This window comes from Trichomycterus rosablanca, chromosome 2 (genome assembly GCF_030014385.1).
Source record: "Trichomycterus rosablanca isolate fTriRos1 chromosome 2, fTriRos1.hap1, whole genome shotgun sequence".
Lineage (NCBI taxonomy): Eukaryota > Metazoa > Chordata > Actinopteri > Siluriformes > Trichomycteridae > Trichomycterus > Trichomycterus rosablanca.
In genome coordinates, this window is record NC_085989.1 from 3,369,919 (window position 1) to 3,382,028 (window position 12,110).

Below are 12,110 nucleotides of genomic sequence, written 5' to 3' on the forward strand. Positions count from 1 at the left end.
ACTCACCCACTCCTGCACTTACCTGCTCACCTATGCACTTACCTACTTACTTACTTACCCACTCACCTATGCACTTACCTGCTGAATTGTGCACTTACTTGCTTATTCACTCACTCACTCACTCACTTACCTGCTCACTCACCAATGCACCTATCTGCTCACTCACTCACTCATTTAAAGCATTTACCAGACATTTCTATTGAAAGGAACCAACAGTTGTGACTGAATACAATGGGCCTTGCTCAGGGGTCCAACAGTAGTAAGTTGGTGGTGGTGAGGATTGAACCAGCGAGCTTCTGATTACCAATCCAGTACCTGATCTGCTGATCTAATAACTAGTAATAATGAGTGTATATTATGTAGTATTAAATTGTGTGGTTTAAAAACAATAATAAAATATTTACTTTAAAACGTAGCACCATTCACAAAATTAATCCAAAGAAAGGGGATTCATTATGCTGAGTCGATTCTTAACAGCCGTCTAGGACGAGTTGATTCTTTTGAGGAATCGACTCCGAGTTGGATTTGTTATTATTTATTGCTCTGTGCCAGGCTCTCATGATGGCGAGCTAGCCCGTGAGGAATAACGCGAGTGAGAGTTGATGTGGTTCCCTAATTAAGTTCCTCACAAGAGCCTGTAAATATACGCGTGTGAATTGGAGTGAAAAGGAAGGAAAGAATGAAGCGGCGCAATGCGGACTGCAGTAAGCTCCGTCGCCCTTTAAAGCGGAGCCGAATCACCGAGGGAATCCACGGCAGGTACGCGGGTGAAGGCGCACCTCAGGCCGGCCACTTCATCACTGCGAGTCTGCCTGCCAATCAGGCCTTTGTTCTGAACATGCCTGCTTGATGGCCAGTGTGTACCCAGGGCTCAGGGTGGTTAAGTGGTCATGGGCTGGCACGCTTAGCTGTAGCTTTTGCAATGCCTTTTAAGGAATGCCATGCATGCATGGGTTATATATCAATTAAAAGTCGCATCAATGCATAAAACCTATAGATTGGCAGCATGGCATAAGTGGCACCATCTAATTCACTGTTCTCCATCACATTTCATTACAAGCAGAAATATTTTAAGTGCCACAGATGGCAGCTAGGCATTGGCACTCTTGGCAACTGGCAACATTGCACAATAAAGTCTGTGCAAATGTTAATGCATGCATATGTGGCATGTACAAAAGTTTGGACACCGTACTTGGTCAATACACTGCACAGCAAGAAGGTCCTGGGTATCCTATAGATACCGCGCCGCTAGATGCACGGACCAGTGCATTGTAGTGCCGGTCCCAAGCCCGGATGAATAGGGAGGGTCGTGTCAGGAAGGGCATACGGCGTAGAAACTGTGCCAAATCCCGCCGGCGACCCCTAACGGGAAGAAGCCGGAAATGCCGACCCCGTAATCGAAAAACGGGACAAAGGCTGAGGAACAAGAAGAAGAAGACTTGGTCAATACACAGCATTTTTAATGCACTCCTCCTCCCAGAACACCTCATGGTTAAGATCTAGCCACTGATTTTAAATAATAATTAAATTAGATGCCTGTATGTCCATCCCAAAATCAATTTCTGTTTATTATTATTGTATATTTATTTAATTTTGGGTGTCTTGTTTGATTTTTTCTTGCAGTACCTTCCTGTATCTGAAGTTCCTGCTGGTGTGGGCGCTGGTGCTACTGGCAGATTTTGTGTTGGAGTTCCGCTTCGAGTACCTGTGGCCCTTCTGGCTCTTCATCAGGAGCGTGTATGACTCCTTCAGGTACCAGGGGCTGGTAAGTTGGAAGCTGGTTTGGTATCTTGGCTACTTGCTTTCTGTGCTTAGATGCCTTAAAGCCTTGGAATTTTTATTACTGTGTTATATAAAAAGGCTATTATTTAGATGTACACTGATCAGCCATAACATTAAAACCACCTCCTTGTTTCTACACTCACTGTCCATTTCAGCTCCACTTACCATATAGAAGCACTTTGTAGTTCTACAATTACTGACTGTAGTCCATCTGTTTCTCTGCATGCTTTGTTAGCCCCCTTTCATGCTGTTCTCAAATGGTCAGGACCCCCACAGGACCACCACAGAGCAGGTATTATTTAGGTGGTGGGTCATTCTCAGCACTGCAGTGACACTGACATGGTGGTGGTGTGTTAGTGTGTGTTGTGCTGGTATGAGTGGATCAGACACAGCAGCACTGATGGAGTTTTTAAACACCGTGTCCACTCACTGTCCACTCTATTAGACACTCCTACCTAGTTGGTCCACCTTGTAGATGTAAAGTCAGAGACGATCGCTCATCTATTGCTGCTGTTTGAGTCGGTCATCTTCTAGACCTTCATCAGTGGTCACAGGACGCTGCCCATGGGGCGCTGTTGGCTGGATATTTTTGGTTGGTGGACTATTCTCAGTCCAGCAGTGACAGTGAGGTATTTAAAAACTCCAGCAGTGCTGCTGTGTCTGATCCACTCATACCAGCACAGCACACACTAACACACCACCACCATGTCAGTGTCACTGCAGTGCTGAGAATGATCCACCACCTAAATAAAACCTGCTCTGTGGTGGTCCTGTGGGGGTCCTGACCATTGAAGAACAGCATGAAAGCGGGCCAACAAAGCATGTAGAGAAACAGATGAACTACAGTCAGTACTTGTAGAACTACAAAGTGCTTCTATATGGTAAGTGGAGCTGATAACATGGACAGTGAGTGTAGAAACAAGGAGGTGGTTTTAATGTTATGGCTGATCAGTGTATATATGTTTTATAATATAAGTACACACCCACAGTTAATTTCCATGATGTTTTGTTGATGCTTTACAGCAAACAAACTTAAATATGCACCTAATTTGTACATTCTGGTGCAAAATATCTATTTATTTTAACATATCGGGGGGGGGAAATGTGCAGTTATTTAGGTTAAGCCTTCCCATGTCGGGGGTGATGCATCAGTGTTTGTTTCCTGATGGGAGATTTCTTCTTTCTTCAGGCGTTCTCTGTGTTCTTCGTTTGCATCGCGTTCACATCAGACATCCTGTGTTTGCTGTTCATCCCTGTGCAGTGGCTGTTCTTCGCTGCCAGCACGTACGTCTGGGTTCAGTACGTGTGGCACACAGGTATGTACGGCGCCCTTCACTTCTTTTTAAATACACTGCATACACTGAATGGTTACCTGTGGGCTGATTTTTGTGAGCTGGTCGTCAGAACGATGCACCATGCTGAGCTTAAAGCACTAACCGGGGTGTGTATACCTGATGGTATTTTTAACAACTGTAAACACAGCAAGAGGGAGTAAAATAGATAAAGGAGTCAAAACAGCAACAGAAATTTCTCCAGACAAGGTTCTCTGATCTCTCACAGTGCAATTATTAACGGATCTTGTGACATTATGTACTGCTTTTGATTTGTTTAGATGTCTTTGGTTTGAATCGTACCGGAGTTTGTTTAGAAACTGTCTGTCTGTCTGTCTGTCTGTCTGTCTGTCTGTCTGTCTATCTATCTATCTATCTATCTATCTATCTATCTATCTATCTATCTATCTCTCTCTCTCTCTCTCTCTCTCTCTCTCTCTCTGTCTGTCTGTCTGTCTGTCTGTCTGTCTGTCTGTCTGTCTGTCTGTCTGTCTGTCTGTCTGTCTGTCTGTCTATCTATCTCTCTCTCTCTCTCTCTCTCTCTCTCTCTCTCTCTCTCTCTGTCTGTCTGTGTCTGTCTGTCTGTCTGTCTGTCTGTCTGTCTGTCTGTCTGTCTGTCTGTCTATCTATATGTCTGTCTGTCTGTCTATATCTGTCTGTCTGTCTGTTTGTCTGTCTATCTATATGTCTGTCTGTCTATCTATGTGCCTGTCTGTCTGTCTATATGCCTGCCTGTCTGTCTGTCTATCTATATGTCTGTCTATCTATCTGCCTATCTATATATCTGTCTGTCTGTCTGTCTGTCTGTCTGTCTGTCTGTCTGTCTATATGTCTGTCTGTCTATCTGTTTATATGTCTGTCTGTCTGTCTATCTATCTGTCTGTCTTCGTCCGTCCGTCTGTCTCTGTCTGTATCTCTCTATCTATCTGTCTGTCTGTCTATCTATCTATCTATCTATCCATCCATCCATCCATCTATATATCTATATATCTATATGTCTGTCTGTCTGTCTGTTTGGTGAGGGCAACAAAAAGTGACAGGATTTTTAAACGTTTACTGAAAACATCAAATGAAGCATTTAAAAGCATTAATAAAGCTTCTCATTTCAGGTTGTACAGGCCTTGCATGTGTTCACGGACGGAAAATAAAAATGTGAGATCTGATACAGGTGACTGAACTGGATTAATGACCCGTGTGTGGTTTGTGTTTCCCCAGAACGTGGGGTGTGTTTGCCCACCGTCTCTCTGTGGATTCTGTTCGTCTACATCGAGGCTGCCATCCGTTTTAAAGACCTGAAAAATTTCCACGTGGGTCTTTGCCGTCCGTTCGCTGCTCACTGGTAAGGACACCAAGCATGCGGAGCTATTGTAGTATTTGTGTTTTTATTAATTTTAAGGTGAATTTTAACCCCCAAACCTTTAATCCTGGTGTGAAAATCTAAAATATTACACATATTTACATTCACAAATGATTTAGACCACCGGTCATCAGATTTTTTTAAAAATAACAGCATCGGTTACCCCATGGTGACGCTGGGCTTCGGCTTCAAGAGCTACGTGAGCTACAAGATGAGGCTGAGGAAGCAGAAGGAGGTGCAGAAGGAGAACGAGTTTTACATGCAGTTGCTTCAGCAGGCTCTTCCTGCAGAACAGCAGATGCTGCAGAGACAGGACAGAGACACCGAGGAAGGTGAGCAGCGCTGATATGGCCAAAAGTATGTGGACACCCTTCCTAATAATTGAGTTTGGTTGTTTTATCCACACCCATTGCTAACAGGTGTATCGGATGAATTATATAGCTTTGTGGGAACAGTTTGGGGAGGGCCCTGGTGCAAAAAATGAGGTCAGTAAAAACCACAATAAGTGAAGGAACTTTAGTAGCCTGTACAGAGCCCTGACCTCATCCATAGTAAACAACTTTGGGATGAACTGGAACACCGATTGTGAGCCAGATCTTCTCTTCCTTAAAATCAGCATCAGTGCGGCAAATACTAGACGGTGGATGATCCATGTCGTTGGTCCGTTTCATCCTTGCGGGGGATGCGGTGGGTCCGGACGGGGAGGCAATCTATCACAGGGTCTCGATAGCCAAAGCCAATCATTTCTCTATGTAGCCGCCCGACTGGCCGATAGCACCTCTGGGGATTCGAACCCTGGATCCAAGCCATTTTCTTTTTTGCATCTTTGGGGTGGCACGGTGGCTGGGTGAGTAGCACCGTCGCCTCACAGCAAAAGAAGGTCCTGGGTTCGAATTCTGTGTGGAGTTTGCATGTTCTCCCTGTGTCTGCGTGGGTTTCCTACGGGAGCTCCAGGTTTCCTCCCACAGTCCAAAGACGTGCAAGTGAGGTGAATTGGAGATACTAAATTGTCCATGACTGTGTTTGACATTAAACTTGTGAACCAGTAGCTACCTGTCCGGTCATGAATGTAACCAAAGTGTAAAACATGACGTTAAAATCCTAATAAATAAACATAAATTAACCCGCATCAGTTCACATTCCTTCTCTGTGAGTACTGGACTCATCTCTGACTCTTTTCTTCCCACCTGTCCAGCCTCATCCAAGTCCACGTCAGAGTCGGAACCGACGCATTTGGCTCAGAACGGCACCAAGAAGCTTCCCGCGTCTCCGCCCGAACCGGAGCAGCGATCCAAGAAGCAGCATCAGCATCACAGTATAGGAATAAACAACAACATCCTGCACACCGCGGACACCAAGCTGCAGGACATCGAGTACATGGAGAACTACTTGAGCGCCAAGAGACTCAACAACGAGCTGAACGGCTGCGCGGACGGCCTGGCGGGAGCGGACGCGGGCTCGGCCTCGTCCGGCAAACATTTGAAGAACTCGTCTCCGCGCAGTCACGGCTCCACCAACGGCAGCGTGCCGTCCTCGTCCGGTAAGAACGAGAGGAAGCAGAAGGGTGTGGGGAAGAACGCTCACCGAGAGCTGATGGAGAACTGCATACCCAACAACCAGCTGAGTAAACCCGACGCTTTGGTGCGGTAAGACATGTGTTTACAACCTGGTGATGTCTCTACATAGACGCATTTTATGTCATCCTACACTCCTGAGAAGAGGGTGTGTCTAAATTCTTAGATCCCTTAAAATGCTCCTACTGAGGCGCCTTAATTCTGAGTGATAATCTGACTGAATAACGAGGGAGCGTCCGACGCTTCCGTAGCGCTGAAGGCAATCCCAGCATTCAGTGCGGCACGACTTTTCTTACAAAAAATTACAATTATGCCAGATGGATGCAGAGCAACCAATGGAGTTCCTTTCAAGTGTAAATAAATTCTCATTGATTTTTAATTTGTATAAAGGTGCACAAGTGTCGTTTATTTGTAAATTCGGGCTCGTCAGTGACAGTTTAAACGTGTTCGGTACACGAAGGGGGGCGTTAGCCGGCGTGCTAGCGGGTTGTGCCGCTTTAGCCCGTTGGTTTGAATATCCTGAGGCTAACTGTGTTAGCCTAGTAAGCTAAAACTGCAGTGACGTAATCGCTGTCTGAGTAGTGCGTCTAAATAATCTGCCTTATAAGTCGAATTCTCTCTACTGAGGCAGCTGCCCAGGTAGGCAGCAAGGCAGCTTACTAGGTTTTCGGACAGACTCGATATTATGTGGACAGCTGAACATCCATTTCCACAACCATAGGCCTTCTCAACCCTCTTTACGGCTATAAGATTCTCCAAGCTGATGTGTGTCTATGGGCATTTGTGCCCATTCAGTCAGACGCAAAGGCCTGACTCGTAATTAACATTCCAATTTATCCCAGCGGTGTTCAGCTTGTGTAGATGCTTGATTTTCTCTTGAAACTATTCTGAATTTAAGCCCAGATCTCATTTATTGGAACTTTTTGGTTTTTTTTTTTTGTGGTTGAACAGAAGATTTGAGGTTACAGACTCCACTGGTAGAAATGTGCTACAATTTATAAACAATTGGACACTCAGTATTTATGCAGTAATTGAACTATTCTGTGCACCCTTCAAGTTTGTGTGAATAAAAGCGTATGCGGTGTGTTCTTACAGTCTGGAGCAGGATGTGAAGAAGCTCAAGGCCGATCTTCAGGCGAGCAGACAGCTGGAGCAGGAGTTACGAGCTCAGATCGGCTCTCTGAACAGCGCCGAGAGGAACACGCGGTCCGAACTCGGCCAGCTCCGCCACGAGAACGAGCTGCTGCAGAGCAAGTGAGAGAGAGCTCAGACATAAAAAACACCATAAATGTATCACCTGATGGTGATACGTGGCTCAATACAACACTAGTATAGATATTAAAATCACACAAACATCTGGATGGAAACCTTCACTCAGTAGCCACTTTATTAGGAACACCTGTACACCCTGTTACCCTGTTATATTTACTAAACTGCTGATCTTCACAAAGAATGAGGCAGTAAACATCAAGTGAGTGGCAGTTCTGCTGGCCATGGTACCTTACATTTAGTTGGGACTGAAATGTGCTATATAAACACACTCCCTTTGGCCTAAAACACAAAAAGGGGTTCCATGAACACGGAACTGGGTTCAGTGTGCTTCAACGGCCTTCCCAGTCACCAAACCTGAATCCAACTCATCACAATGGGAATGTGGTAGAGCGGGAAATTTGGGGCATGACCGTGCAGCATATAAATCTGCAGCAGAAATGTGATAATGTCAAGATCAAAGACCAAAATCCCTAAGATGTTTGCATAGTCTGAATAGTAAGAGCCACACTGCTGGTGAGGGATCGCAAATACACTGGTCAGATGGCGTTACGTGCACCTGAGCCTGGATAAATAGAAGGATTGGGTAAACACTGATCAAATAAAATCTGCAGACGAATGATCCGCTGTGGCGACGCCTAACAGAAGCAGCAAATAAATGTTTTTGTTTCCTCTTTGTGTCTCTGTCAGGCTTCATAATGCCATACAGGCCAAGCAGAAGGACAAGCAGACCATCGTCCAGCTGGAGAAAAGGTTAAAAACCGAACAGGATGCAAGATCAGCAACCGAGAAACTGCTGAACGATGAAAAGAAGAGGAAGAAGCTGGAGGAGGCCACGGCCGCCCGGGCTGTGGCCATCACTGCGACGTCCAGGTAAAGCCAGGAATTAATGTAATGAATGGTTCACTTTGCAGCCATAAAAATAAAAATGAAAATATAAAATGGACCAAAATATAAAAACAGGAATAACAGACAGAAACATAATACCTGTTTTGACATTAAATGACACAAATGTGTTAAACATGGCGTTAAAACACAAATAAATAAAATAGATAAATAATACACATTTTAAAGTGCATAGTTTTCCATAGTAAGGAACCTCTGATGCGCCTGAGGGTTTACGGAATTTAAGGCGGTTGTCAGTTGTGCCCGAGATTGGATCTTACAGTCATCTGGTCACTAGCACGGAACCTTAAGCACTGATGTGTTAGATTTACTAACAGCAAGCAAATAAAGTGATATTTACTCTGTTTTTATGTTCACTTGAGCTGTTGTGAACCTACTTAACATTGAGCTAATGAGGCAGGACCTTAAACAGGCAGATTTTGATTGGAAACCTTTAAATGTGGCCAAATTGAAGCAAGGGTGCTAAAAGATCACAAGGCTTCGGCCATCCTGCTGCAGACATAGCCAATCGTGTCTGTTTAGACGTGTGGCTGGCCGATAACACAGCTCTGACTCTTAATGTTGATGGGATAGCGTAATAGACCGTTGTGCCATCAGAGCACCTTAATCTATAATCAGCTATATACAATAAATAACACTCTTCAAACGATTGGAGGTTATTTTTTGCTGTTAAATGTTCCATTCCAAAACGCTTTGCAACTACAGCAGCCTCCTCTCGTCTGGAAAGGCTGTTCACAAGTTTTTGGAGTGTGTCTGTATAAATTGGCGTCAAAACAGCATTCGCTGGACTTCAGAATTTTGGACAAGATGCCCCTGCTGTCCTCTGTGGTGGTCTAGCGTAATAGATCGCTGGACCCCCTCGACTGTGGGGTGGGGGGGCAGGAGCAAAAAGAGAGAGATATTTGATTATGGCGCAAAAGAAAATACAGTATAATTTGTTCCCTGTTAAACATGTGCTAATTTATCAGTGTGGGACATGACGCGAGGTCAGTTTACTGACCGTATCCTTTTGAAATCCTGCAGAGGGGAGTGTGCCGACTCTCTGAGGACTCGTATTCGGGAGCTGGAGTCTGAGTGTAAGAAGCTCTCACATGACTTAAAGTCTAAGGAGGAGCAGCTCCAAGAGCTGGAAGGTAAAGCACAGGTGAGTCACGACTTTTAACCACCGAAAAAAATAATTCCAGTCCATACTGGTTTTAAGAGCCCTTTTGCGGACTGCTGGACCACTGTTGGACGTCCCTATCTAAAACTGTTTGTACCTACAATAGCCGTCTCTGATCTCACTTTAGGCTCGACATTAGCTGATGTAAACAGACTTTATGTTCCACTGTTTTGTCTCTTGAAGGAGTTGCGGAAGTACAAAGAGAACGAGAAGGAAACTGAAGTCCTGATGTCGGCCCTGTCGGCCATGCAGGATAAAACGCAGCACCTGGAGAACAGCCTGAGCGCCGAGACCAGGATCAAGCTGGATCTGTTCTCGGCGCTCGGAGACGCCAAGAGGCAACTCGAGATCGCACAAGGTCTTTACTTTCTTTTGTTTTCCGTTTTACAAGTCACACACGTCGGGTTTCGCAGCAGGGTTTGTTGCTTTGATATGTAATTGGCTTTTCTTTTTATTTACCAAAACTACAAACACTGGCTGTGTCCTAAATCACATACTTAAACAGTACGCACTAAATTTGAGGCCGGTAAAGCAGTAAACTCATCAACCTCAGACGTACTACGTCTCAACAGTTAAAGCCCTGTTCGCCAAAATTGTATTATATATATATTTTTAAAATTTTATTCAGGGCATGTACACATTCATAACATTTTTATTTTTTGTCTTACTTACACTTGTAAACCGCCGACTCTACGCTTTAAGCTATCTCTTTTCTTTTGCTTCAAACGTTCCAGTTATGGAATTATGGTATAAATTATTGGACCACAGGTACAGTCAGGTCATGCAGGTACTTTTCCCATACCGTTTAATGAATATTACATATTCGGACACACTACCTGCTCTCACATAGTGCTTTTATGTACTGTTCAGTATGGAAGTATGCGATTTCAGACGCAGCGAATGCTTATGTTTGATGGTTGTGTTAAGATATTAGCAGTTGGAGCTCTGGTTTAGTGAAGTTTGTGATGCTAATCCAGAAAATTAAGATGAAATAAAAGTACTTAGGGCATGTTGATTTTACATCAAGTCTGCAGTCGTTCCATGCAGATAAACCAGCACAATATTACTGATTTCCAGCACAAGATCAATACCATTTTAAATCGTAAATTGGTGTACTGTGTGATACAGGTATCATTAGACCCCTAATATGAACCGTTTTTCTTATGGCAACATTAACAGTGTGGCTCTGATACTCCTCTCTTTAAACCCCATGAACTACAAGCTACACATTGCACATATGCCACAAAGTTCGGTTAAAGAAGCTAAAGCGTCGTCTTTTTCCCCCCTCAGTTATCAAATCTTGATTTTTCTTTCATGCTTTACTCATAATTGTTCTCAGGTCAGATCCTGCAGAAGGACCAGGAGATCAAGGAGCTGAAGCAGAAGATAGCCGAGGTCATGGCCGTCATGCCGAGCATCGCGTACTCGGACAGCAACAGCATGCCCCCCGTCTCACCTCACTATTCATCCAAGTTCATGGACACGGCTCCGTCCGGTCTGGATCCCAACGCCTCGGTTTACCAGCCTCTTAAAAAGTGACGCTTTGTTTTCAGAATTAACCAGGATCAGTATGAATTTTTACGTTTCCATGTGTTTTCGGTAATGTGGTTAAACCAGATCGAGGAGGTAAATAATGGAAAAAGAATGTTTGGTGCGTAGAGGTTTTGCTTTGGCTTTGATTTTGTGTTAATTTGAAGGATTTAAATGCTAACAAGCAGGCATGCATCGTTCACGAACGTGAGACAAAAGTATTGATGATTAAAGCTTTATCCAGATGCTGCGCATGTTTCCGTTTAATTACAACAATAGTATTGTATGGTTTTCTTCCCCTTTTGTTTTAAACGGAACATTTCTGTGCAGACAGTCATAATTGTTTATTTTTTCTCCAAACCTAATTTGTTAAATACTGAAATGTCATTTTCTGGCCCCTGTTGGGGTCAAGGTTTCAACTGATCTCGACTTTTTGTGAATTAGTTGCTGCTTTAATATTTGGGAATGTCTTTTGGCTTTTGTATTATTTTTTATATTTGATTTGGACCAAATTGAAATGTTGGCAAGTAAATAGCTGATTGTTTGATGCAGTGCCTTGGATGATCCAGTAACATGACCACACACTATTGGTCCTCGATGCCCATGATGCCCTGATATTTCTTCTGTACAAGTCACAGATTGATCGCTGAAAGCAAGCGAACGCCTTTAGAATCTAAAATTGTTTCGTCTATGAATAGCTCTCGAAATGTTTACAGCGTTGACCTTGTTTAGGTTGTTCTGAATGTTCTAGTTCTAGGTGTGTCGCCACCTCCACATCACTAAAGTCATAATGAGGTGGATCCTTGTAACACTGAAGTCAAAATGGAAAATGGACTCTTGTTTATTTGTTTGTTTATTATTTGGAAAAGTATTTCTGTGCATTGCATTGACATTGTATTGGTTGGGTACTTTTTGAGATGAGTAAACACAAGCAGTTGTTCATTTTTGTCCTGTGTTTCCTTTAGCACGACTATACAAATGCTAAGATTAGCAACACCAAGATTAGCTTATCCAACGCACACGGGTGTGTTCAATATAGAGTAAAAAGCCTAAATTACAAAAAGAAACATGGTACAACACATTTGTTTTCCTTGTTTGTTGTATAAGCTCATCAAACAAGCTAATAATAGTAACCTAATTCTATAAAAAATAACTTTTAAACAATGTGTTAGCGCAGAAGTTTCTGGATCGTTCCATCT

The 12,110-nt window shown here is 43.6% G+C and overlaps 1 protein-coding gene across 1 annotated transcript; it reads left to right on the forward strand.

Annotated features, from left to right (window-relative positions):
- The first annotated feature begins 561 nt into the window (after positions 1–561).
- On the forward strand, positions 562–11,851 carry maco1a (macoilin 1a). The gene is made up of 11 exons (XM_063010061.1): positions 562–759; positions 1,624–1,765; positions 2,972–3,098; positions 4,329–4,452; positions 4,624–4,802; positions 5,666–6,116; positions 7,140–7,298; positions 8,004–8,186; positions 9,243–9,363; positions 9,565–9,739; positions 10,721–11,851. The coding sequence occupies exons 1-11, from the start codon at positions 680–682 to the stop codon at positions 10,918–10,920; spliced, it is 1,941 nt and encodes a 646-aa protein (XP_062866131.1). The 5' UTR covers positions 562–679; the 3' UTR covers positions 10,921–11,851.
- Positions 11,852–12,110: the final 259 nt, after the last annotated feature.

Coding starts and splice junctions, on each gene's coding strand:
- maco1a (XM_063010061.1), top strand. CDS start 680: ATGAAGCGGCGCAATGCGGACTGCAGTAAGCTCCGTCGCCCTTTAAAG. Junction 1,766..2,971: donor CCTTCAGGTACCAGGGGCTG/GTAAGTTGGAAG, acceptor TTCTTTCTTCAG/GCGTTCTCTGTGTTCTTCGT. Junction 8,187..9,242: donor GCCATCACTGCGACGTCCAG/GTAAAGCCAGGA, acceptor GAAATCCTGCAG/AGGGGAGTGTGCCGACTCTC.